Raw genomic sequence first — 27354 nt, 5'->3', positions numbered from 1 at the left:
CTAGCTGGAATATTTGTAATTGTTCTATGCGTAAAAATATTATTTTATTTCAATATTATGAACCATATCTCTGTGACAACTTCCGGTGTTACATTCTACAAATTTTTAATTATATATAAGGTGCTCTCTAGAAAATTTATTAAAGTTCTAGACAATGCATCTAGCTGAAATGACTACAAATATTTGTAAATATAAAATATTATATCTGTAAATATAAAATATTATATTTGTAGGCCATGTTCTACTGGGACTGGACCGCTACTAGTAGCTAGTCGCAGCATGCGACGAATAGCACCCCATCAAACCTTGCTTCCCTTTTGACAGTTTTCGCACCAAAAAGAAAAACAGTCCACGCGCTTCACGTGCACCCCCTGACGTGCGGGCCCCACAAGTTTAATAGCAACCCGTCAATCAAACACGCCTCTATTAAACCCTACGTGCTCCCACGACGGTCTGCTCATCTCGACGAGCAACGGCATACTACATCACCAGTAGCTAGCTAGCTAGGGATGGCGACGGCCAAGCTCCTCGTCGTCCTCGTGGCTCTCATGGCCGCCGCCAGCTCCTCCTGCGGCCCATGGGAGCTCAACATCCGCATGCCCACGGCGCGCGCGGTGGAGGACGCCGCTGCCGGCGTGGCGGCGCCGCTGATCCACGCGCTCCGCCCGCTGGTGGGATCCGCCGGTGACCTCGGCCGTCGCGGCGGCGTGCCGTGCGACAGCTGGCGGCTGGCCGTGGAGGCGTACAACAAGCGCGACTGGAAGACGGTGCCGGCGGACTGCGAGGGCTACGTCGGCCACTACATGCTCGGCGGGCACTACCGCCGGGACTCCCGCGTCGTCGTCGACGAGGCCATCGCCTACGCCGAGGGGCTCAAGCTCGCCGGCAACGGCAGGGAGGTGTGGGTGTTCGACATCGACGAGACCTCGCTCTCCAACCTCCCCTACTACGCCAAACACGGCTTCGGGTACGCGTACATATACGAACATACTACGATGATACAACGAACGTACAAAGAACCATCCATCGCTAAAAACTACTCATCCATCCTATATAAGTCATTCCAAGAATCTTGGAGAGTTAAAGTATCTCAAATTTGACCAAATTTATATGATAATATAATAATATTTATGATGTCATCTAAGTATCATTAGATTCTTCATCAATTATATTTTCATAGTATACCTATTTGATGTCATAAATCTTTATAATTTTCTCTATAATTTTGGTCAAACTTGAGATGCTTTGACTCTTCAAGATTCTTGGAATGACTTATAATTTGGGATGGGGGAGTATTAAAAACTGGATAAATCCTAAAAAAATACCCGGTATATTTTTTATTTCACTAGTATGTACATATACGCTCCAGCGCAGTTAAGCTGGGAGTTGCAAGCACTGAAACTTGAAAAACTCAGAACTAACACCAAAGCTAAATGGTGCAAAAGTATTAAGCTCAATTTGTTTACGCAATAATGGAGTATAAATAAACAAATGAGAAAAATGATGAACGGATCTGCATGGTCGTATCGTATCATATCCATCTGACCATCTCTGAAAAGGGAAAGGCAGGCCGTGTTGGGCGATGTCGCATCCTGAGCTTGAGCAAATTAAACATGCCAGATGGGGGACGAGGCAATTCGGAGGTTATCAACCCCGGCGGGCATCTTCCGTTGACAGCGTAGTGGAGAGAGAATGTGAGGAATGGGTTAGTGTATTAGTGAATGTTAGTGGTTGTGAGATTAACGAGGGACCATGGAACCGGTGCACCTTTGCCATTTTAGTTTCAAAAAAATTAGTTTGCCTGTCGCCTACATATTCTTGCACGGATTTTGTTGAACAAAGTAAATTCAAAACATCGTTAAAAATTAGTTTATTAGGATCCTATACATATTCTTGCACATAGTTTTTGGACAAATTAATTCAAAATATCCATCTACAAACGAAAGTAACTTTTTTTATACATGCCATGCAACATTTTCTCAAAACATGTTTAATTTTTTCCACAAATGTTTCAAGGAGAATTTCAAAATAAATTTACAAGCACGTGAAAATCAAAGAAATACATTCTTGTGTTTGTATGGGACATTAGCAAGCATGAACGGACAGCAAAAAATTAAAAGAAAAATTTCAGATCCTTCAAAAATATTGATTTTCGCCAGATGGGACGTGGATAAGGTTCCATGACATCGATGCCAGATCGGAATTGAGACGTGTCGGTTGTGTAATTCGTGTCAGAAGATTAGTTAGTTTACTGGTCCACTTGGCCAACTTTAGCTGTTCACCAACAGTGTCGTCATCATCGAGGCTGCGGCGCAGCCTGCTGCTGCTGACCGTATCGATATCGACCATCTCCAAGTCGTCGATCAAGTCACATACGAACTTTTCTAAACGGAAATAATATAATTGGAAGTGTTTGAGTCGTGTATTAGCCAACTATGAGTTGGCTGGTCACTGGATCTGCTACGGTCTAAAACTACGATTAACAATCTGGCATTGCCATTAACCACTGCGTGTTTCTTTTCATCATCATCATCATCCTTGCAGTACTGAGCCGTTCAACGCGACGAGCTTCAACGCGTACGTGCTGGAGGGGAGCGCGCTCGCGCTGCCGGAGACGCAGCGGCTGTTCGACAAGCTCATCTCGCTCGGCATCAAGCCGGTGTTCCTGACGGGCCGGACCGAGAACCAGAGAGCCATCACCGTCGTCAACCTCCGCCGCCAGGGCTACTACGGCTGGATGAAGCTGCTGCTCAAGCCCGTCGGGTTCAAGGGCACCGCCATCGGCTTCAAGTCCGGCGAGCGCCGGAAGCTCCAGGACGCCGGGTACGTCATCGTCGGCAACATCGGCGACCAGTGGAGCGACATCCTCGGCGCGCCGGAGGGGGCGCGCACCTTCAAGCTGCCCGACCCCATGTACTACATCGGCTAATAAAGCTAGAGCGCGCTCGCCTCCGACCCATCGGTTGATCGATCATCCAACGGCTCTTTGTCAAGATGTGCTTCTGTGCTTGTGCTGTGATGAACTGCTTTTATTTTTATCACACCCTCATCAGTGTTCATCGATTAATAACTCCATGTAGCTGCTGTTGGTGTTCTGAGTTGAGACTCGAAATAAAACTCATCGACCCATGCCATGATCCTGCTTGTCTTGTTAGATGCCGAGCTGCTATGCATGAGCATGATATATTACTATTCGTCTTCTCCCACATTTTCAGTATCCATGATGCAGCATGGAGTCGCACTACTTACTGCAGAATCAAAGCCATATATAAAGGGGCCTTGATGCACTATGTTGCCCTCTTCTTCCATCTCAGGAATTGCAGATTTTATTTCCGGCCAGGCTACGACTAGATCACCAATCAATTGCTCCTTCCATGACAGACATGTGAAGCTTGTTAATTCCAGGAAATCTGATGAGGCAAACAGTGGAAGTTTGAGCAGTTTCAAGGCAAATGATATGTATGTAATATAAAATTTAATCGATTGTTTCCCGAGCTTGGCCCATATATAATTGAGCCCAAAATGGACTGTGCTAAAAGTAAATTGGGCTAAAAAGGCCAAACCTAAGATGAGGGAAAATAGACCGGGTCGAACAAGAATTGGGCATATAGAGAGTACTCCAAAAAATTCTTCCCCAAAACTATATATTGGAGGTTCTTCCAAAAAAAAATTTCCCCAAAATATATCAATCCACAGCAGATTGCTAATAAATAGCCCCCAATATTTTAAAACAGGTCACGTCATCGTATTGGGCCCATCGGAAGGGACGCGCGAGCGTGCGAGAATCAGGATTGGAGGAGGAATGCTAACGCTAAAATATACGCGGTGGTAGGTTATTTTTTAGCGTTGCTAAAAAATTGGGGAAGGTTTGAGTGGACTGTTGGAGTTCGTTTTTTCTTCTTTTTCCCTAAAAAGAGTATTGAGGGTAAGATTAGCAGCCTTTTGGAGTTCCTCAAATTATGACGTTTTTAGCAACATTTTCTTGTTGCCATAGATTTAGTGATGAATCCAAGGTGAGGAACGTTACTGACTATATGGTTACAGGTGCTACATTAGTGGAAAACACTGTTCATCCCTAGCGTCACAAATCGCACCTGTAGAAACTAAAATGCTAGCTTAGGCGATGAGACAAGCTATTTTTCGGACAAGAGATACAGCCTTTAATTTACGGAAAATTAATCACCCGCAGGCAGCACATGAATGTGCCAAACTTGTCTCCTTATAGCTTGGTTACACCGCTGTTGGGAATCCACCTTTAGTACCTGTCCCAAACCTCACTTTAGTACTAGTTGTGCAACCGATACTGCTATATCGGTAGCAAAGGGGGTCCTTTAGTACCGGATCAAATAACCGGTACTTGATCCGGTACTAAAAGGGGTATTAAAAAATTAAAAAAAAAGAAATCCGCCGACCAGAGCCTGGCCGCACCCCGCCGCCTTCCACTCAAGTGCCGGAGCCCCGGCCGCACAGCACTTGAGCCCCGCATCAGAGAGAGAGATGCTCTTCCGACTCGCTCCTCATCACCGCCAGCCGCTCTTCCTCCTCGTCAGACGACCCGCCACCTCGCCTCCCCCGCAACCCCTTGCCGGCCCCCTCGCTCGGCTAGCCGCCCTCGCGACGCGCTTCGCTAGCCCCCTCGCGCCATCGGCCGCCCTCGCCCAGAAAGAGAGAGAGGTGAAGCTGTGCACCTCGTCCTGCTGTGCCGCCACCCCTTAGATCCCGCTGCCCCCGCCGAATCTCCACGCTGCAGGTCCCCGCACCGTCGCCCGCCACTCCGCCTCTGCGCTCCACCACTGCCATGTTGTCGTCTCACCTCGTCCCGCCGTCGCTCCTTACCGGCGTCGCAATGAGGGGGCACGAAGGGGAGAGGCGAGGGGCAGTTGTGAGGGGAGGGGAGAGGCATGCTTGGAAGAATGGGAGGAAGAGAAGCAAGGCCGCCGTGGGGGAGAGGGGGAGAGGAGGGCCGTTCGGGAGAGAGAGGGAGGCGTGCGGATAAGATGGTGAGGAGCGGATGCGTGCGGTGGACTTCAATCCATAGTTATTAGGACCGGACCGGACAATGAACCGGTCGAGCTCTCGGTTCGCGGTTTGATTGGTTCAACCGGTTGAACCACCGGTTCAACACGGTTCAAATATGATAACTTATCAACTAAAATCACAAACACAGCTGCAGCCTGATGGTTGCTATCCACATTATCCACATTGCCGAAGGCAAAGGTGGGGGTTCGAACCCCAGCCACGCCATTTTTCCTCCTATTTTCTTCCCTGCGCGCTGTTTTTTCTCCTTGCGCTCGGTTTCTCCGGTCTGTACCGGTTTCTTGTCCGGTTTTATACCGGTTTCTTGCTAAAAACCGCCGGTTCAACCGGTTTTTTCCGGTTCGATTGCTTATCCGATCTTTTAGGCGGACCAAACCGGCTGAGGCTCTGGTTCGGTCTTTTATTGGTCGGACCGCCGGTCCGGTCCGGTCCCAATAACTATGCTTCAATCCAGTGAAGTCCATTTAGTACCAGGTGGAGACTTCACCCGGTACTAATGTGCAACCTTTTAGTACCAGGTGAAGTCTCCACCTGATACTAAAGGGGTTTACTGGGGCCTCATCGGGGACTAGCTGTTAGGCCCGGTACTAATGTGACTGGTACTGAGCCTTGGGACGAATGCTCAGTTTTTCAGTAGTGTTAAGGGTCATCAGTGAGGAGTGGCTTGATGAAGAAGTACCACTACGAGAGTTTGTCGATGTGCCTTGAGCTTGATCGTAACTCTGATGTATACCATGTGGTAATAAAAGGTCACAGGCATGGTAAGATAAAAACTAACAGTGTCACAAGGCCAACAAAAGGACGCATCCAGTGTAAGAATATGAGGAAACATGGTTGTCTATCTTGGCTGGCCACGGTTGCATGTTAATATAGGGTGAAATTCACTGAGAGACTTACATGAGTACTATTGTGATCATCTAGGACACATTTGTCTTATAACTTGAATTACAAGAGGATCCTATCTCTAAGCAACCGAGTCAATCTCTAAGATCACAATAGTACTAAACTCATTACAAGTCATTACAAGTATATCTCTAACATCCTCCCTCAATCTAAACTTCTCTTTCTTTTGAGATTTAGATTATTTTTGAAACTGTCTAGCTTACCAATCGGCAAGGCTTTGGTAAATCCATCTGCAACATGATCATATGTAGATATTAATCTGACTTGTAGCAGCTTCTTGGTTACTCACTCTCGGACAGAGTGAAAATCAATTTCTATATGTTTTGCTCGAGCATGGAAAATCGGATTTGCTGAAAGATAGGTGGCTCCCAAATTGTCACACCATAAAATAGGTGACTATGTTAATTTCACTCCAAGTTCCAATAATAACGATTGTAGCCAAATCAATTCTGCAGTAGCATTAGCCATAGACTTGTATTCTCCTTCAGTACTTAGACTTTGAGACTGTAGCCTGTTTTCTAGCACTCCAAAATACTAGATTGGGACCGAAGAATATTGCAAAACCTCTAGTAGATTTTCTATCATCAACACTTCCAGCCCAATCAGCATCATAGAAGACACTCAAAGTTATGGAGCTTGACTTCTTTATATTTAACCCAATATCCAACATATATTGAACAAAATGAAGAATTCGTTTAACAACTATCCAATGAATAGAAGTCGGCGCCGCAAGAATTGGCATACCTTGTTAACTGCAAAGGCTAAATACGGCCATGTAAGAGTAAGATACTGCAAAGCACCAACAATACTCTTGTAGCGTGTACTGTCTTCTGGACCTAGCGGTTCACCTTCAAAACTTGAGAGTTTTTTCGAAATTGACAATGGTGTTGGAGAACCTTTAGAATTGACCATACCAACCCGTGTAAGAATCTCTTCTGCATACTTTTGTTGAGAAAGTAACAATCCTTCCTCACTTCTCTGAACCTTAATTCCAAAGAAGTAATTCAAGTCACCAATATCTTTGAGAGCAAATTCTTTCCTCAAATCTGATAGCAAGACCGAAACAGCTTCACTAGTAGAACTAGTGACAATGATATCATCAACATATATAAGCATAGAAATGACAAATCCTGATTTTTTATAAATAAACAGAGAATTATTTGATTTTGAAGCTATTAACCCAGTATCAATAAGTTTGGAGCTCACTCTTGCATACGAAGCATGTAGGGCTTGTTACAGACCATAAATTGCTTTGTCCAGTCTACATACTAGATGTGGAGCATCAATTTTTTCAAAATCCGGAGGTTGTTTCACGTATACCTCCTCTTCCAGAACACCGTGCAGAAACGCATTCTGAACATCCAATTGTCTTAAACACCAACCTCTAGATATTGCTAAAGACAAGACAAGCCTTATAGTAGCAATCTTGACAACTGCACTAAATGTATCGTCACAATCAATTCCATACCTTTGGCGAAACCCCTTTGCTACCAATCATGCCTTGTATCTATAAAATGTCCCATCAGCCTTGTTTTTAACTTTGTACACCCATTTGCAATCAATTAAGTTGCAGCCACCATTGGGTGGCTCAACTAAGTGCCAGGTATTATTCTTGAGTAATGCTGTAAACTTCTCCTGCATAGCTTGTTTCCATCTTGAATTGTTTAATGCTTCCAGCAAATTCTCAGGTTAAATTTCCATATCAAATAGTCCCATCTGTAAACTTTTTGGATTGAACAATACCATGTTGAAGTCGTGTGCACCGTAGAGGAGGTGCATCATTTACTGATGACTGCAGCTGCGTGCCGGATCTAGCAGGAGGCGCAGAAGATCTGCAAGGCGTGCGCACAAGCGGAGCTGCTGGAGCGGTCGGGATGGACAGAGACCAACCGCCACATGTGGATGACAAAGAGGTGCGAGGCGCGCGCGGTCGGCGACTGGGAAGCACACGCGGAGGCGCGGGATGCGCGCACTCTGCCCTCTTCCCCCCACGCGTTGCACTCGGGTTGGCTTTGGCGGGCGCAAGCAAATCCACCCAGGATCCCATGCCTAATCCACCAGCTGCAGGTGCAGGTGTATCAGCTTGGATTTTCTACAGCCGAGACTCCGTTAGCGCCTTCAATATTATCACATGCAACTTCTTCTTCTCCATGGTTTGACTCCAAAATTTCTGGGACAAACACCTGCACATCATCAATGGCCTCACCAGGAACATTAGCAACATCAGTTAGACAACTTACATCCCCATGGTTAAGCAAATGTGAGGGTAAAAGAATGATTTCTTGACGCAACTGAGCACCGGCGTTAGGATTGAGATGGGCAAAAGGGAAAAAATCCTCATCAAAGTCAACATCTCTAGATATGTAGATGCATCCAGTGGAGATGTCAAGACACTTAAAACCCTTGTGCATAGCACTAGAGCCTAAGAAGGCACAACGAGTAGAGCGGAAAGTAAGCTTTTGTGAGTTGTATGGTTGCAAATTAGGCCAACAGGCTCATCTAAAGACTCGTAGTGATGTATAATCAGGAGTTTCATGAAGGAGCCGAGAAACAGGAACATCAAAGTTAATGACTTTGCTTGGAAGGAGATTAATGAGGTAGGTAGTGATAAGAAAGGTATGATCCCAATATTTTAAAGGCATGGATGCATTAGCGAGAAGAGCAAGCCCTACCTCAACTATATGGCGGTGTTTTCATTCGGCCACACTGTTTTGTTGATGAGCATAAGGAAAAGAAACACGGTGTGTGATTCCTATATGTTGAAAGAAGGAGTTCAACTTCTCATATTCTCCTCCCCAATCTAATTGCATAGTATTTTGGTTGAATTTTCTTTCTACGAGTTGCTGGAAATTTTGGAAGATTAGAAATACATCGGATTTTTTCTTTAGCAGGTAGATCCATGTATATTTGCTGAAATCATTAATGAAGCTAACATAGTAGCTATGTTGTCCAACAGATAAGGGAGCCGGCCCCAAACGTCAGAAAAAATTAAATCAAGAGGAGATTCAGATGAACTATTTGATATAGGGTGTGGAAGCTGATGGCTCTTAGCCATCTGACAAGAATTACTAATAGATTCTGAATTTTTATCACTAGCACACAAAAGTTTATTTAAACTAAGAATTTTTTCTATAATAGGAAGATCTGGATGCCCAAGTCTGCTATGCCATCGTGTAGTAAAGGGCTTTTGGACGACAAAAACTTGTTTTCTAGAATCTTCTAGAGCTAGATGAGATCCTAAGGGATAGAGGCCTCCTTGGGATCTACCTTGATGGATAACTTTCTTCATTTCCTGATCCTTTATACAAAAGAAGTTTGGATGAAATTCTATGAAGGCATCATTATGTCGAGCTAGCATGTGAACAGAAAATAAATTCTTACTAGCACTAGGAACATGAAGAATATTTTTTAGAATAATATTTATGCTAGGGGTATGTAAAGTTGTATGACAAATGTTACTAATTTTCATACCTGTTCCATTGGCCGCATGTACTGATCTCGCCCATTATACTTGTCATGAACTGTCATCTTCTCAAGTTCACTAGTAACATGATCAGACGCTCCATTGTCTACATACCAGTTTGTGTCATAACCGTAACCAGTAGTAGCCGCCCCTGCCATGTTCTGATTTTGTTGATCTTCATCATCATCATATCTATACCGGCAACGATTTGCTTCATGTCCTACTTTCTTGCAGATCTGACATACTGTTTTGTTATTGCGTCCACCTTGCTTGGATGTGTTGGGGTTGCTAGGGCCGGAGCTGCTGCCACGATATGATCCACCGCAACCACCATTGCCACGGCCACGACCACAATTGTTGTTACTGCCACGACCACGACTACCATAGTAGCCGCGTCCTCTACCAACCATATTACTTGATGACAGGAATTGTCCTCCTTCTTGAAACATCTCCATGCGTTGATCATATGTGAGTAACTGAGAATACAAGTCACTCAAGGAGAGAAAGTCAACACGACCGAGCATAGACGACACAAAGGGATTATAGTCAAAGTTAAGACCATTCAGAATAAAGTGGACCATCTCATCATCATCTATAATCTTTCCAACCGTGGCTAGCTCATCTTTGAAAGAACACATCTTGGTGAAATAAACTGAGGAGGGCATATTACCCTTCTTGGCTGTGGAGAGTAGAACGCGCAAATTTGCAATCCGCGCCTTGGAGTGCGCTGAGAACATCCTCTCAAGCGCCCCCATGCTTCTGCTGCTATGGTTACTGTTGCCACCGATGCTAATGCATCCTTGGTGAGAGAATTCAATAGGTAGCTTAGTACTTGCTGATCTTTTGCAATCCAGCATCGTACTCAGCGTTGTGGACAATCTCCTTCTTGTTGTCTGCCTTGACCACCTCTAGAATCTTGGGCGGCTCAGGGGTAGATCCATCTAGGATCCCCATGAGTTGAGCTCCTCATATAGCTGGAAGGAATTGAGCCTTCCATAGGAGGTAGTTGTCTCAAGTTAATTTCTCGGAGACAACTCCTAGTAGCGCCGGTGCAGGGGCATATGGTCACGCCATGGGTTAGTTTGGGAAGTTGTGGATGTTTGTGGAAGAGGATGCTCTGATTACCATGTAAGAATATGAGAAAACGTGGTTGCCTATCTTGGCTGGCCACGGTTGTATGTTAATATAGAGTGAAATTCACCAAGAGACTTACATGAGTACTATTGAATTAATTTTATTATTGTGATCATCTACAACTCGTTTGTCTTATAACTTGAATTACAAGAGGATCCTATCTCCAAGCAACCGAGTCAATCTCTAAGATGACAATAGTACTAAACTCGTTACAAGTCGTTACAAGTATCTCTCTAACATCCAGGACCAGGATCACGGCATATCATGGAAGCGCCAAATTAAAAGAGCATGATTAACTGTGTGAGTGTCGCCTACTTTGCCGCTGCTAGTACAAAACCAACCAAGTCATGCCGGCCCGGCCAGCGTTGCATTATTGGCACGGCGCCCCACGCACACATGCTTCGCGCTTTTGCTTCGTGCCCCGTCCGCCGCATCATCTTCAGGAACTCGTGAATCAGATGCGCTGCCCTCTATTTTCTCTGCTGGGAGCTGCCGCCCCACCACGTCCCTCCCAGACACAGCCTCCCAGGCAACTGCCCAAGCGTGCGTCATGTCGCTCCGAAAAAGAAAAGGCGCGCATCACGTCCCAGACAATGCGGCCCCACGACCACACTGCACATAGATGCGCCCGGCCGGCTACAAGCAACAGGAGAAGCAGAACAAGATAATCCTGTATCCCAGTACAGTAAGTGCCAACGGTGATGGCTAAGCTAGGCGTCCTTTCTCGTGGCAACAAATCACACCTATACAAACTGAAATGCTAGTTCCGTTTAATTCGTATACTCTAAAATCTAAATATGACATACATTGTAAGGATGCATATACGTATGGGACAGAAATGTGCTAAGGGCGATGGACAGAACGAAATGTGCTAAGTACGGTCTTCCTTTCTCCCTGCGGGTCTGCTTGGATCCTTTGCTAGCTTTAGGGGTGTTTGGATCTTTAGTACTGACTAAAATTTATGTCACATCGAATATTCGAAGGCTAATTAGGAGGATTAAATATGAACTAATTATAAAACTAATTACACAGATGGAGGCTAATTCATGAGACGAATCTATTAAACCTAATTAATCCATCATTAGCACATGTTTGCTGTAGCATCACATTGTCAAATCATGGACTAATTAGACTTAATAGATTCGTCTCGCAAATTAGTCTCTGTCCGTGTAATTAGTTTTGTAGTTAGCCTATATTTAATACTCCTAATTAGTATCTAAACATTCGATGTGACATGAATTTTAAAAGGTGCTAAAGAAACAAACGCCCCCTAAGCTAGCTGGGCAAGGTTTGCCCAGCCTTGCTGCGCAAAGCAAGGCAAGATAGAGAAGAGTTTGGTACTGCCCCTCTCTCTCAGCTCCCAAGACGAAGCAATGGAGAGAGACAGACACATACACGCTTGCCAGAGCTAGGTAATAGCTCATATCATTGGAGGAGGCCTAACCGCCTAAGGCCTGGACGCCGTCCCGAGGGGAGAGGCCCAGCCTTGCATTGCATTATTGGTCCTCCACCGTCCACGGACCAATAATTTCACCCTATCGCGACAACGTCCAAGCGTTACCCTCGTCACCCCGCGCTGAACTGACATGCGGGTCCCGCCAGATCCCAGCATGCAGGCACGCACTGTCTATTAAAGCTCACGTGGGCAGCTGCTCATCTCAACAAGCTAAGCAGCACACTGTCCAGTACCGGCTTAGCTTAGCAGACTCAGAGAGCGGCCATGGCAACGACGCTGGCGACAGCCAGGCTCGTCCTTCTCGTGGCCCTCGTGGCCGGCAGCACCTCCTGCGGCGGCGCGTGGGAGCTGAGCGGCCTCCGGATGCCGACGGCGGCGCGGGCCGTCCAGGCGGCCGCGGAGCGCTTCGTCGAGGAGGAGGTGGCGGCGCCGGTGATCCACGCGCTGCGCCCGCTGGTGGGCTCCGCCGGGGACCTCGGCTGGCGCGGCGGCGTGCCGTGCGACAGCTGGCGGCTGGCCGTGGAGACGAACAACAAGCGCGACTGGAGGACGGTGCCGGCAAGGTGCGAGCGCTACGTCGGCAACTACATGCTCGGCGGGCACTACCGCAGGGACTCCCGCGTCGTCATCGACGAGGCCGTCGCGTACGCCGAGGGGCTCCAGCTCGCTGGCAACGGCAAGGAGGTGTGGGTGTTCGACATCGACGAGACGGCCCTCAGCAACCTCCCCTACTACGCCTCCAATGGCTTTGGGTACGTAATAAGTAGTACATACGTTGTTTAGGATTCAACACCACCGCGTGCTCCTTCCGTTCTCAAAATATATGATGTTGAAGATAAGCAGATTAATTTATTTTTTAACCAAATACGTATAAGTTGTTCTTGTACATACACGTGTACGTTGTCACGTAGTATAGCGCCGCGCCGTTGGCTGGTATTTGTACGTACTTACTCTCAGGATCTAGGAATGCCAGAATTACGTAGCCGGAGATAAAATGCCAGAATCTGATATTTGCACAAGAACACGTTGGTTTTTTATCAAGAAAGGGACCGGTCCTGTGGGACACATGCATGCATGACCGAGCACAACAGTGGCAGATGGGGACGTCACGTCGATGAGAGACAGTCAGTATAGGACGACGACCAGTGGGCATCATACAACAGTAGATATTTTTTACCGGTCCTCCATTTGTAATAAAGTCGTTTTAGAACTATACACAGCGGTTCCTACGACAAATACTCCCTCCATCCTAAACTACAGTTTGTTTTAGCTTTTTTATTTCATAGTTTTTCTATGCATGTGTACGAGATTTTTAGCATAATCTATGAATTTATAAAAAAACTAAAACGATCAATAATTTGAAATGGAGGAACTACCGGCAGTGAATGATTTGTAGATTATCCAAGTAATGAGTTTATTTGCTGATCTAATGGTCTCCACTTGTCTTCTTCCATGCATGCTATTGCTACCACACAGCACGAAGCCGTACGACGCGACGAGCTTCAACGCGTACGTGTTTGCGGGAAGCGCGCCGGTGCTGCCGGAGACGCAGCGGCTGTACAACAAGCTCATCTCTCTCGGCATCACGCCGGTGTTCCTGACGGGCCGCAGAGAGAACCAGAGGGCCATCACCGTCGCCAACCTCCGCCGCGAGGGCTACTCCGGCTGGATGAAGCTCCTGCTCAAGCCCGTCGGGTACAATGGCACCGCCATCGGCTTCAAGTCCGACGAGCGCCGGAAGCTCCAGGACGCCGGCTACGTCATCGTCGGCAACATCGGCGACCAGTGGAGCGACATCCTCGGCGCGCCGGAGGGGGCGCGCACCTTCAAGCTGCCCGACCCCCTCTACTACATCGGCTAATGAGCTAGGACCCGCTCGACAACACCGGCCGGTCGAGCATCCAACGGCTCTACGTCGTCAATCCATCAATAATCTGTCCATGATTCAGGGGTTTGTAGTGTTTGTTTGTGATGAGCTGCTTTTTATTTTTTATCACACCCTCATCATGCGTCAGTCCCCCATGTAGATGCGTCAGTCAGTTGGACTTCAACTCGATCTTTAATAGCGTGTTTGGTTTAGCGGTTGATGCGGTGCGGCATGGGCCGGCTCCCCTCCAAACAGAATGGTTCCATCTGAATATCTAATGGTTGATTAGCGCTAGATGGAAGCAGTCGATGACGGATGAGCTCTTCCGGCGATGCGAACCAAACGGCTCGGCTAGCTTCAGTTCTAGGTTCGGATGATTCCGGATCACCCGGCATCCCAAACCAAATACGTTGTAGGTATGCCGCCTCTGTTCAAATAAAGCTCATGCATGTGCACCATCCACAAAGTATTTTCCCCGTCCCAAATAGTGTACAGCACGTGCTACAAGCCTCTTAAATTTGTGAAGAGAAAAAAATAACTGCTTGTATGCTTTCCTATTTTGTTATCCAAATTTTGTGCGATTGATGATTTGAGATTGCTGCCAGCTACTCGCTCCGTTCCAAATTGTAGGTTATTTTGATTTTTCTAGATTCATAGATATTATTATGCATCTAAACATACACTATATGTAGATATATAATAATATTTATACACCTAGAAAAACGAAAACGATCTAGTAGATGTTTTTTTCCCTCCTCTCCCTCTCTCTCTCTTCCCTCCATGTTCACCGAAAATACTTACGCATGTTGGCGATGTCCGTTGGAGAGAGCCTGATATATCGTGGGTTTGGAATCTGGAAAGCTCCCTTTTTTTCACTAAAAAAATCAAACTAACAAGAGCACAAAAAGGACACATCCAGGACCACAGTACGTGGTTTTTCAAAAGGACCACAGTATGTATCACGGCATATCGTGGAATTAAAATAATTTGTGGAAACGCCAAAAGAGCATGATTGAGTACCTGCGCTGCTGCTATGGATTTTTCACATATGACTACACGAGCTATCCAAATCATTTATTTTTAAATTAACGGTGAAATGGATATGAGTAGGTAAGAAATTTATGGGTAGGTACTAGATCAACGGTCGGATGAAAAGAGAAATCAATAAGTTCGTAGGGTCACATGTACAGTTTTGCATTTTCCGGATGCTGGTACAAACAAGCCCGGCCCCAGCCATGATCAGCACATGTGCTTTGCATGCGCCTTGGCCCCTTCGGCCGCATGCATCTTCCGGAACTCGACGTGTGTGCCAACTTCAGCCCGGCCCAGACATGCGGCCCCGTGACGAACTGCAGAAAGATGCGCCCGGCCGGCCGCGACCAGTGTTCATTACTACATGAAAAGAGAACAAGCTAAACCTGATACACGCATCCTTTCTCGTGGCAAGGAATCACCTGTAGATAGCGTGTGTGCTATCTATATATATATGCTTTAAAATCTAAATGTGACATAACATCTGCATATATGGGACTAAAATGTTTTACGTCTACATGAATGTAGTATTTTTGAGGAATCAAGCGGGGCTAAGTAAGCCCACCTGAACATTTTCGTTCCATCAAAGGAGATATTACATCACGCAGCCACTCCCAAACTGGGGTGGTGATCAGGATACAAATTGGCAGAAGAAGAAAGGGAGCCACAAAGAATTACAATCGCAACGCACGCTCACTCGACAAAGAAGAAGCAAATTAGGCACACGAATGAAGGAACCACCACCGACCGCCGATGAGTGTCGGCAACGGGAGGGCTAAGCCCCACCTGAATCGAATCATTAGCACCCAATCGATTCACCGGGGCAAACCCAACATTCACGGTTGGCCTCAGAAGCACACAACAACAAGCAGAACCATCAAGCTGCACAAGATGCCAGAGATAACACCCTAGGTCGGGCCATACAGAGGTCCGGGCACCTCCCCACACATCGGGCGCGACGCTTGCGCTGGACGGCATCCGACCAGAACATGAAGAAAGGAACTTGCCTAGATCATGCAGAGGTGCTTGGCACCTACCGCGCTCTCCGCGCACTGAGTGCGGCACTTTCATTGCACATCACCCAGAACCCTCGCATTGCAGCTGCCGCACCGACCATGCCGAGTCACCGAGGTCGTGAGCAGGACGCACATAGCCGGAGGCGGCGGGGATGAGTGCAGACCCAGCAGCATACGGATAGCCCTGCCAGCGGAGCACTGCGTGGATCTGCAGCCGGCGGCACGGGAGAGGGACGGCTCAGGGCACCACCGTTGAGCCCTGCCAACAGCAACCCCCACCCATTGAGCATCGCCAGCGACGGGCCCCGGTAAGGGAGCCAGCACAGGGGGACAGCGAACCAGACGACCCAGGAGGAGGCTGCGCAGATCTGCCATCGGAGGAGCGACGGAGTAGGCACAAGCCGTCTATGAATCCCTCCCAGCAGCTCAGCCACCTTCCAACCACACCTCCAAACCTCAGGATGCATCACCGCCGACGGAGGCCCCAGACTAGAGGCCAGCACAGGGGGCCTGCGAATCCGACGAGCGAGGAAAGGAGGTAGCGTCGGCCTGAGCAGAGGCGCAGACACCAAGGTAGGCGGGGGAAGGAAGCCGAAGATGAGGGCGACCAAGATTTGAATCAACAAGATCTGGATCTGGGGCAAGAAATAGCAAAACGGGGAGAAAGGGAGGGAGGGGAGCGAGCCGAGGCCACTGCTGCGGGTTGAGAGCCTGCCGCCATCGCGAGCTATGGCCAGAGCGACGGCGGCAGGCGGGGATGGCACCGGGGGAGGGGGGGCTCGCAGTGTACGGGCAGGTTCGCCCCCTGAGGCGCTCGGGCGAGCGGCTCAGGAGGCCGAGGTCTGTTCCCTTGGGCAAAATATCATTAATGTAGTATGATCACCTGTAGATAGTTTTTATTCAATGGCTAGAGACACTAGTGTAACTTAATCCCCCCTCATCTCCTGTCCTTGTGCCTTTCTTAATTTTTGAAATGAAGTGCTGTGAAGAACTTCCCCATAGTTTTTGCCTAAAAAAATGTAGTATGATCTAAGAGGTTTCCAAAAAACACCCTAAACGGGAGTATCAAAGTAGGAATGAACTTGAGTATTCTAGATAACATGTCGAGAGCAAAATCAGCTTCTTTTGATTAAAAAACAGATGAACACTGTGATTAAAACTGACATGTCTAGAGTGGTTTTTTTCCATGAAATTTCTATAGTACTTTAGCACACATGTGCAATAATGGTTAGCGCCTTTTTCGTGGAACATACAGCCTACAACATAGGAATTTCAAAGGACCTAATCTGAAGCCCTTTCTTTTCTGCAGGTCAGCTCAGAGAAAAAGCAGTGGTGCTCTGGATGCCTGTATAGGATCTGATTCGAGCAGCAGTTGACACGACGGGTGTAGCAGTGCCGTATGCATGAGGCATATATCGAGGGATCAGATCGACAAGGCAAAAAGAGGCAAATCTGTAATCGTGCGCATACAAAAGAATGCGGCCAAGAGACGGAAAACCCCCCAAATAAGCAGTCATTTTTATCCATTACAAATTTACAATTTACAAGGGCGCGCGTGCATACATACAACTAAAACTGTAAGCACAGTAGCACACACTGTAAGTGCTACTCACGTGTGTGTATAAATTCTGAATGACAGGAGATTCGCATAGAAGTTCTTTTTTTCCTCCAAGAAGCTTACAAGGCCATTGGCAGAGCCCAAAGTGCAGGAGACAAACCGTCCTTGTCATGGTAAGGCCAGGACGTTGCCACACGTCGTCGGTGCTGAGGGAGGAGCACGGCCAGCGGGCGGTCCGCCAAATAAGCAGCCTTGCATGCATGCGGTGACTGGGCAGACTCGTAAATAAATTTATGCAATATCATGTACTCCCAAATTGCACTCTCCATCCCATGAAAGGTACCATTCTAGTATTTGAAAAAATCCCACAAAAAAGTGCAATAATCCTAGGAAATAAATCTAACTGCCTGTTTAATTAAGTGATCAGATCTGATTTGCATGTCAAAATTTACTGCATGTGGCTAACAAATTAGGGCATTGGAGTCTTTTCAATTAGTCTTAGAAAAACTAGAATTGCATTCTTCATGGGACGGATAGAAAAATTAGAATTGCATTTTTTATGGGACGAAGGGAGTAAGTCGTTTTGATTTTTCTAGGTGCATATATAGTTCTTACAACAAATATCTATGAATCTAGAAAAGTCAAAACGGCTTACAATTTGAAACGGAGTAATATTTTTAAAAATTACATATGGAGGCAGAGGGAAGAATCGATCTTCTTTTGCGAAACAATTGTCCATATTGGAACTACGAGACAACCCCACGTTTGTTTTTCAGATTTTTTGTTCTCATACAATTTATAATATTTTTATATATACATAAATTAAGGAATTATAAAGTTAGCGTGAGAAAATCTAGAAAACAACAAAAAATTTAGCGACTCGCGTGCTGATGACCAGGTGACATGTGAGCCCCGCTAGATCCGTTGCGCAGGCAAGCACCTTCTATTAAAGCTCACGCGCGCGTACCGGCGGGGCAGGTGCTCGTCTCCACAAGCAAAACAGCACACACTGTACAGTCTCGGCTAGCTCTAGCAGAGTGGCCATGGAGACGGCGACGACGGCCAGGCTCGTCCTCCTCGTGGTCCTCGTGGCCGGCAGCGCGTGGGCCGTCCAGGCGGCCGCGGATGAGAGCCAGAAGGCGCCGTTGATTCACGCGCTGCGCCCGATGGTGGGCTCCGCCGGTGACCTCGGCCGGCGCGGCGGCGTGCCGTGCGACAGCTGGCGGCTGGCGGTGGAGGCGTACAACAAGCGCGACTGGCGGACCGTGCCGGCCGACTGCGAGGGCTACGTCGGCCACTACATGCTCGGCGGGCACTACCGCCGAGACTCCCGCGTTGTCGTCAACGAGGCCGTCGCGTACGCCGAGGGGCTCAAGCTCGGCGGCAAGGGCAAGGAGGTGTGGGTGTTCGACATCGACGAGACGTCCCTCTCCAACCTCCCCTACTACGCCACCCACGGCTTCGGGTACGTAACGTTGTTCGCGATTCAACGCATGGCACCTAGGAATCCATGTCATGGCACATACTAATTAATCATGTTAACCGGCCAGCTCATGTGCCTGCGTATATGTACCGCCGGCTCAAAATACTATTCATTTTGATTTTTTCACGTATCTAACTTTTGCTATATATATAGATATAATATATAGAGTAAATACATCGGGTGAGTGTAGATTGGTTCAACAGTTTGTAAAATACTCAAACTTGAATTTTTTAAAATTGTTGGACTAATCTGCAGCCACCTATCAAGTTAATATACTAAATTGAGCATTTTACAAGTTGTTGGACTAAATTGCACCCATTTTACAAGTTATTGTACTAGATTGAGCATTTTATAAGTTGTTTGACCAATCTGTACCCACCTGACAAGTTGCTCTAATATCTATCTAGGTGAATATCTAAAGTTATGCGTCTAGAAAATCTAATATCTACCTAGGTGAATATAAAAAATTATGCGTCTAGAAAAGCCAAAACAAACAAGAACAAAGGCATTGCCACGTACACTACACGTCATATCTGTATGTTTTGTCTTGTACGTATATGCACCAGAACATGTGTACTGATTCTAGAGAAAAGCAATAGTGAGCTAGCTTAGTGCTTTAAATAGAGGACTAGGATTTAGCGGCAGTCTTCTTCAGCCATTAAAAGCGCCAGTTAGATTCCGCTATAGCTTGATATTTTTGTTGTAGCGGTTATGGCAGGAGAGCTCTTGGGAGCCGCTATATTCTGCTGGTTATTAGCTCTAGCTGATGTCATAATAATATAATATCTTTCTCTATATCTCAAGATAGTAGGATTAAAAAACGTATGGCTCTCCTTTATAATTCTCATCGTCCTTCTCTTTCTCTGTGATGGGAAAGGGACAGATCTCTTGGAGTCTTAGGGGGTGTTTGGATCTTTAGGACCTCCTAAAATTTATGTCACATCGAATATTTGGAGGCTAATTAGGAGGACTAAATATGAGCTAATTATAAAACTAATTACACAGATGGAGGCTAATTCACGAGACGAATCTATTAAGCCTAATTAATCCATCATTAGCACATGTTTACTGTAGCATCACATTGTCAAATCATGAACTAATTAGGCTTAATAGATTCGTCTCGCCAATTAGTCTCCATCTGTGCAATTAGTTTTGTAATTAGTCTATATTTAATACTCCTAATTAGTATCTAAACATTCGATGTGACAGAAATTTTAGGAGCGACTAAAAAAACAAACACCCCCTTAGGACGCATGCATGTGTCCGATGCCACATGGAGACGTCGTCGATGAGATTGTGCGTGCCATATCGATTAGGACTAGCGTACGTGGTCCGTTTGGCCTTTTGCCAATGCGTGCTGGCTACAAAATCTTATCGTTTTCGCAAGTGTCATATCCAAAAGATCGCCCACGGTTCACACGATCGTGTGTGCTCCATTTCTAATAAAGTTGTTTCAGAACTGGACACACCAGTTTGTCATGTATGAAAGGACCGTAACGTAAAACCAGTGTGTGATTTGTAGAGAGTAGACAAGTGATGAGTTTGCATTGTCTTCTTTTTCCATGCATGCTTACCCAGCACGAAGCCGTACAACGCGACGAGCTTCAACGCGTACGTGCTGGAGGGGAGCGCGCCGGTGCTGCCGGAGACGCAGCGGCTGTACAACAAGCTCATCGCGCTCGGCATCAAGCCGGTGTTCCTGACGGGCCGCACCGAGGACCAGAGGGCCATCACCGTCGCCAACCTCCGCCGCCAAGGCTACTCCGGGTGGATGAAGCTGCTGCTCAAGCCCGTCGGCTTCAAGGCCTCCGCCGTCGGCTTCAAGTCCGGCGAGCGGAAGAAGCTGGTGGACGCCGGCTACGTCATCGTCGGCAACATCGGCGACCAGTGGAGCGACATCCTCGGTGCGCCGGAGGGGGCACGCACCTTCAAGCTGCCCGACCCGATCTACTACATCGGCTAAGCGAAGATGGCCTCCGATCCGTAACATCCAGCGCCGGCTACTCTCCCTCGATCCATCGCCTGTTTTGTAATGAACTGCGTGATGTTACCCCTCGGTTCTTAATAAACCGTTCCATGTCGTCTTTTACTCAACGGTTAGGATTTGAGTGGAATAAGATTCGATTAGTCAATACTCCCTCCGTTCCAAATTATTATTCGTTTTAGATTTTCTAGATACGTAAATTTTACTATACACCTAGATATATATATTATGTCCAGATATGTAGCAAAAACTATGCATCTAGAAAAGATAAAACAAATAGCAATTTGAGACGGAGGAAGTAATTATTTATGTTCGATAACCTTGATTGTCTTGTTAGGTCAAATGGACATTATAAATTCTCATGTGTACGTAGTATTACCTTCTCCTCTTACTATCATAATATGATTTTTTTTTATCTACTAGCTAGTAACAAGACCATTGTAATTTGTAACATTTCAGTTTTTTTTCTGGAATGTTAATGTGAGAAAAATGTGGATTTTAAAAAATGTGTAATCCCTAACTAAGAAATTTAGTAAAACATTAAATTTTACTGTAAGGGAAAATAATTCTTAGTGTGAAATTTATAGTTTATTTGGATATTGAGTGTAATTTATATTTGAATTCAAAATTCAAATATAAATCAAAAGCTAACCTATCGAAGTTGGGCTCTAACTACCCTAGGCCTACTGACTACAACATGGGCCCTACCAAGCTGACTAGCCCCGACCCAGTTACCAACCGGCCCACCTAAACCTATCCTACCTAATCCCAGCTAACCAGCCCTGGTGGGCCCGCCCGCTTAATAATCTGGTCCATCAAACGTGCAGCCCAGCTAACTCCTAACTGGACTGGCCCAGCACACCATGCGCCAGCCCAGCCAGCAATAAGGCTATGTGTGTACGTGTGGAATGCGTTGGTTGTGTGCGCCCTTGTTGTACCCTTAAAAAAAGCCAGCAATAAGGCTATAGGATTCAAAAACTTCAAAATTTCAGGAGTAAAGTGCATGGTCGGTTCATAAACTTGTCCGTATACGTCACTTATATCCCCGTACTCTCAAAATGCATACCTACCTCCTTAAACTTAGGCTCTGATGTCATTTAGGTCCCTATATTCTCAAAATGCAAATCTCACTCCTTAAACTTGACTTCGGGTATCATACAGGTCCCTTAACTCATGAAATGCAGTGTCATCCCACTAATAAAACATCATAAGATCAAATTTTATGCATTCAAGCAAGCTAATACTTTCAGTGGTACATTTCCCGACTTGTTTTATTGCCCCTTCAGCTTCTCCCAATATTTGTCCAGTAATTTATCTTATAAATCCCTGATTTTAGTTTAGTAAATGCATATTCAAATTTGAATAATCTTCCAAGAATAATGGAGCACGCCAGCCATGCGCACCTAGTAAGTTAAGATATTACCTCCAAAGTAAAATATCTTCAATCTTTCTGGATTCAGCACATCAGTATTCTCCGGACACGTTGAGTCGAAATTCACTTTATTCGACTATAGTTAAATGATATATGTGTAAAAACAAGTTTTTATCAATTTAGTTGAGATGACAATGCTTTTGGAGAGTATATGGATCTAGATAACATCCGAAAATAAGGTTAGGGGGCTAGATGTACATACTGAGAGTACATGGACCTAAATGATACCTGAACTCAAGTTTCGGGAGCCAGATATGCATTTTGAGTGTATGGAGACCTAAGTGACACAGCCAGATAAGTTTAAGGATCAGACAAGTTTAAGGACCGATCACATACTTTACTCAAATTTCAGAGCCTATCGAATTTCAGAAAATTCAGACCGGAATTCAGTTGTGTTGACCGGTCAAAGAATTCGTATTTTGATCGAAATATGAACAAAATTGAACCAAAAGTTTGACAAAACATAAGAAAACTATAATGCTAATAAAAAAGAAAACTATGTCAGCAGATGGCAATTGCACTAGCACCTTTTGTGTTTCATGGCGTCCAACCACAACAAAAGTACCTCTTGCGAATGGTTCATGAAGTTTACCTCTAGAATATAGTTTGACACGTGCGCAATATTCATGGCGTCCAACCACAACAGAAGTACCTTTTTTTTGGTCATCCAAGAAGCTTACACGATCATTTTTTTTTTGCAAGAAGCTTAGAGCAACTCCAAGAGGCTACTAATATTACCCCAATACCTTTTTTTAGGAAAAAGGAGAGAAAAAATGAACTCCAACAATCCACCTAAACCTTTCCCAATTTTTTAGCGACGCTAAAAAATAACTTGCCACCGCGTATATTTTAGCGTTGGCGTTCCTCCCCCAATCCTGATTCCCGCACGCCCGCGCGTCCCTTCCGATGGGCCCAATACGATGATGTGGCCTGTGTTTGAAATATTGGGGGCTATTTATTAGCGATATGCTGTGGACTGATATATTTTTAGGGGAAATTTTTTTTAGAAAAACCCCAATACATAGTTTTGGGGAAGAATTTTTTAGGATACTCTTGGAGTTGCTCTACACGGCCATCAAGCAGAGCCCAATGTGAAGGACACAAGCGATCGTTATCATCGTAAGGCCAGGACGTCGCCACGTCGGTGCTGAATTGCGAAACAATTGTCCGTTCGAACTACGTGACAACTCCACAACTATTTTTCAAATTTTTTTGTCATACAACTTGTAACATTTTTTTTCTATGGACATATTAAGGAATTATAAAGTTACCGTGAGAAAGTTTAGAAAACAACAAAAATTTAGAAAGCAACCAATGCGATTCACGTACGTGCTGATGACCAGGTGACAATGTGAGCCTCGCTAGATCCATTGCTCAGGCAAGCACCTTCTATTAAACCTCACACGCATCGACGGGCAGGTGCTCGTTTCAAGCAAAACAGCACACTGTCCATAGTCTCGGCTAGCACTAGCAGAGTGGCCATGGCGACGGCGACGGCCAGGCTCGTCCTCCTCGTGGCCCTCGTGGCCGGCAGCTCCTGCAGCGCATGGGCGGCCGTCCAGGTGGCCGCGGATGAGCGCCAGAAGGAGGCAGACGTGGCGGCGCCGGTGATCCACGCGCTGCGTCCGATGGTGGGCTCCGCCGGGGACCTCGGCCGGCGCGGCGGCGTGCCATGCGATAGCTGGCGGCTGGCCGTGGAGGCGTACAACAAGCGCGACTGGCGGACGGTGCCGGTCGACTGCGAGGGCTACGTCGGCCACTACATGCTCGGCGGGCACTACCGCCAGGACTCCGGCGACGTCGTCGACGAGGCCGTCGCGTACGCCGAGGGGCTCAAGCTCGGCGGCAAGGGCAAGGAGGTGTGGGTGTTCGACACCGACGAGACCACGCTCTCCAACCTCCCCTACTACGCCACCGATGGCTTCGGGTACGTAACGTTGTTTCGCGATTCAACGCACGTACGGAGTAGGAGTATGTGTATGTTTTGTCTGGTACGTGTATGCTCTGGCACATGTACTGAATCTCGAATTATAGGATTTGAGCCACTAAAAGCTCAGTGTTCTAAATAGCATATTATAGGGTTTCAGCCACTAAAAGCGGCACGATATCCCGCTATAGCATGATACTTTTGTTGTAGCGGTTATAGCAGCAGGCCAGCAGCTCTTGGGAGCCGCTATATATCCCGCTATTTAAAACACTGGTAAGCTCTAGCTGATGCCATAATATCTTTCTCTATATCTCAAGAGATAGGATTAAAAAGGATTTAAAAATGTGTACAGCTCTCCTTTATTCTCTCTTCGTCCTTCTCTTTCTCTATATCTCAAGATAGGAAAGGGACACAGTCACACAGATCCTGTTGGACTCATGTATGTGTCCGAGCAAAACTATTGCCGTATGGCGACGTCGTCGAAGAGATTATGCAGGCCATATCTAGTAGGACCAGCGTGGTCCGCTTTGGCCTTTGGCCAATTCTTGGTAGCTACAAAATCTTATCGTTTTCGCAAATGTCATATCCAAAAGATCGCCTACTGTTCACGTGCGTGTGTGCTCCATTTTTGTAATAGAGTTGTTTTAGAACTGGACACACGTACGGAGAAACTGGACACACTCCATTTTTGCAAATGACGACACACACACCAGTTTGTCATGAAAGTAGAGTACGTACGGAGGAACGCTAATTGTCCATAATCGCAACTCCTTTCGGCCCCGCGTCGCTCTCACCCGGGCGGCACCTCCCAAACTCTAGCCGTCGCCGCCCCAATCCCCAGCTCCCATCTCGCTGCCGCTGGAGCCCGGCACCGGAAGCCCGCATGAGGGCTAGGATGGTCGCGGCGGGGCTGCTTTGGCGGCTCGGGGTGAGACCCGGCCGAATATCAGCTGCGATGACAGCGCGTTGGCGCAGACGTGGCGGCGCTGCGCGTGGGCGAGGAGGCCACAGGAGTAGGCGGCGGTGGCGGAAGATGGGCCGCGCGCTGGATCTGGGGTGCGGCGGCGTGTGGGCGCAGTGGAGGAGGCACGCGGAGGCGCGGCGCGTGGGCAACGGTGGCCGGATGGCGGACTGGTCTGCGGCGTGGAGGAGGCCTTACGGCGCGAGGGAGATGAGGCCGCGTGTCAACGGTGGCCGGATGGCGGACTGGTCTGCGGCGTGGAGGAGGCCTTACGGCGTGAGGGAGATGAGGCCGCGTGTCACGGCGGCCGGCGCGGGGTGGGGAGATGAGGTTGCGAGGTGCCGGCCTACGCGGCGTGAGGAGGCCATGCATTGGCGACGGCAGGTGCAAGGCAAGGGCGGCTGAGCAAGGCCGCGCGGGGTGAGGGGCTGCTCATGGCGGTGGCCCGATGCGGAGGGAGGAGGTGGTGGCCTTGCGCTTTGATTCAAGCGGCGGGCGGTTGCTGTGCTGCAGTGGAGCGAAGGTGTGGAGAGGATGTGCCTACGAAGCTCTCAGTTGCGCCGTGGTGGCGTGGCCGCCAGTGGCGTGCACTGCTGCTACCAGCGATGCTATGGGGGTGTGATTGATTGCGATGGGCCCCTCTCTTCTCCAGGTTGCTTCATTGCCGGGTCGAGTTAGTGTGGCAGCGGGCGAAAGTCTTGCGGCTTTGACATCTTTGGGCACCATACTCCTCCTTGGAGGCGTCGGCACAATGCCTACTCTCTCCCCCGATGGGATGTCCTCATGGTGAAAGCCGTGCTCCTGTCGGAGCAGCGATGACGATGCCTAAGAACGTCATTTCTTTCGTTGGAGACATCGCTTTGGAGGATCTCTCGGTGGCGGCGGCTGGTGTCTGCTTTTTTGGAGTGGTCTTTGGTTGGTTGGCGGTGGTGTGGGCGGCCTGGTGGCGGTCAAAGGTGGCTACTCGTGAGTCAGTTTCGCGGCTTGCAGTGGGCTGCGACCGCTAATCTTGCTTGGTAAGGTTAGCCCGATGCAGAACAACGTCGAGAGACGGCGCAAGCAGCTACGATGGTGCGATGGCTACATGACTTGCAGTGGTTTGTGGCGACCAATCCTGCATAGCAACATTTGGCTCGATGTGAAACATCATCAGTTATGACGGCGCAAGTGGTGACCTTGTAGGTTCTTGGCTTTGTCGGGTGGTCGGCGCTGCTCGTTTGGGGGGTGTTGGTGGACCGATGGTGGTGGTAGGGCTGTTACCATGGCAACAAGTGTTAAGGGGCTACCACGAAGTGAAGGCAGTTATGTGGCTCGTGTCGATGTCTCAATCCGACAGGGCAGAGTGTGTTTAAGATGAGTTGAGCTCGACACGTGTTGATGTCCTAATCTAACCGGTCGATATGTTGTTGAGTTGAGTGCGATGGCATAGTGCGGCATTATGTTAATGACCCAATACAACCTGCTAGTGTTTGTGTTGTTTTTTTTATTTGCTGGACTTCATCTTTTTTTAATATAATCGCCAGCTGCTTGCCTAGTTCGAAGAAAAAAGAGTAGAGTACGTGAGTAAACCAGCGTGTGATTTGTAGAATACCCAAGTAATGATCAATTTGCTGATTATGTCTCAAATAGGATGTTAATTTAACCTTGCCACGAATTGTCTTCTTTTTCCATGCTAACCCAGCACGAAGCCGTACAACGCGACGAGCTTCAACGAGTACGTCATGGAGGGGAGCGCGCCGGTGCTGCCGGAGACGCAGCGGCTGTACAATAAGCTCATCTCGCTCGGCATCAAGCCGGTGTTCGTGACCGGCCGCACCGAGGACCAGAGAGCCATCACCGTCGCCAACCTCCGCCGCGAGGGCTACTCCGGCTGGATGAAGCTCATGCTCAAGCCCGTCGGGTACAATGGCACCGCCATCGGCTTCAAGTCCGGCGAGCGCCAGAAGCTCCAGGACGCCGGCTACGTCATCGTCGGCAACATCGGCGACCAGTGGAGCGACATCCTCGGAGCGCCGGAGGGGGCGCGCACCTTCAAGCTGCCGGACCCGCTCTACTACATTGGCTAATTAAGCGATGGCCTCCGTATCATCCAACAGCTGCT

At 47.5% G+C, this 27354-nt stretch overlaps 3 protein-coding genes across 3 annotated transcripts; all 3 read left to right on the top strand.

Moving 5' to 3' along the window:
- The first annotated feature begins 461 nt into the window (after positions 1-461).
- Positions 462-3137, top strand: LOC101754291 (acid phosphatase 1). Its single transcript, XM_004960846.2, has 2 exons — positions 462-967; positions 2545-3137. The coding sequence occupies exons 1-2, from the start codon at positions 510-512 to the stop codon at positions 2927-2929; spliced, it is 843 nt and encodes a 280-aa protein (XP_004960903.1). The 5' UTR covers positions 462-509; the 3' UTR covers positions 2930-3137.
- Positions 3138-12190: 9053 nt separating this feature from the next.
- On the top strand, positions 12191-21083 carry LOC101753893. The gene is made up of 4 exons (XM_004960845.2): positions 12191-12745; positions 13470-13838; positions 18752-18931; positions 20528-21083. The coding sequence occupies exons 1-4, from the start codon at positions 12258-12260 to the stop codon at positions 20910-20912; spliced, it is 1422 nt and encodes a 473-aa protein (XP_004960902.2). The 5' UTR covers positions 12191-12257; the 3' UTR covers positions 20913-21083.
- A 2763-nt stretch (positions 21084-23846) lies between these two features.
- LOC101757416 (stem 28 kDa glycoprotein) lies at positions 23847-27354 on the top strand. Its single transcript, XM_004963465.2, has 2 exons — positions 23847-24292; positions 26935-27354. The coding sequence occupies exons 1-2, from the start codon at positions 23847-23849 to the stop codon at positions 27317-27319; spliced, it is 831 nt and encodes a 276-aa protein (XP_004963522.1). The 3' UTR covers positions 27320-27354.

This window comes from Setaria italica, chromosome III (assembly GCF_000263155.2).
Source record: "Setaria italica strain Yugu1 chromosome III, Setaria_italica_v2.0, whole genome shotgun sequence".
In the NCBI taxonomy this organism is placed as follows: domain Eukaryota; kingdom Viridiplantae; phylum Streptophyta; class Magnoliopsida; order Poales; family Poaceae; genus Setaria; species Setaria italica.
The sequence above is the reverse complement of the archived record's forward strand: the minus strand, read 5'-3'. Positions and strand labels throughout refer to the sequence as shown.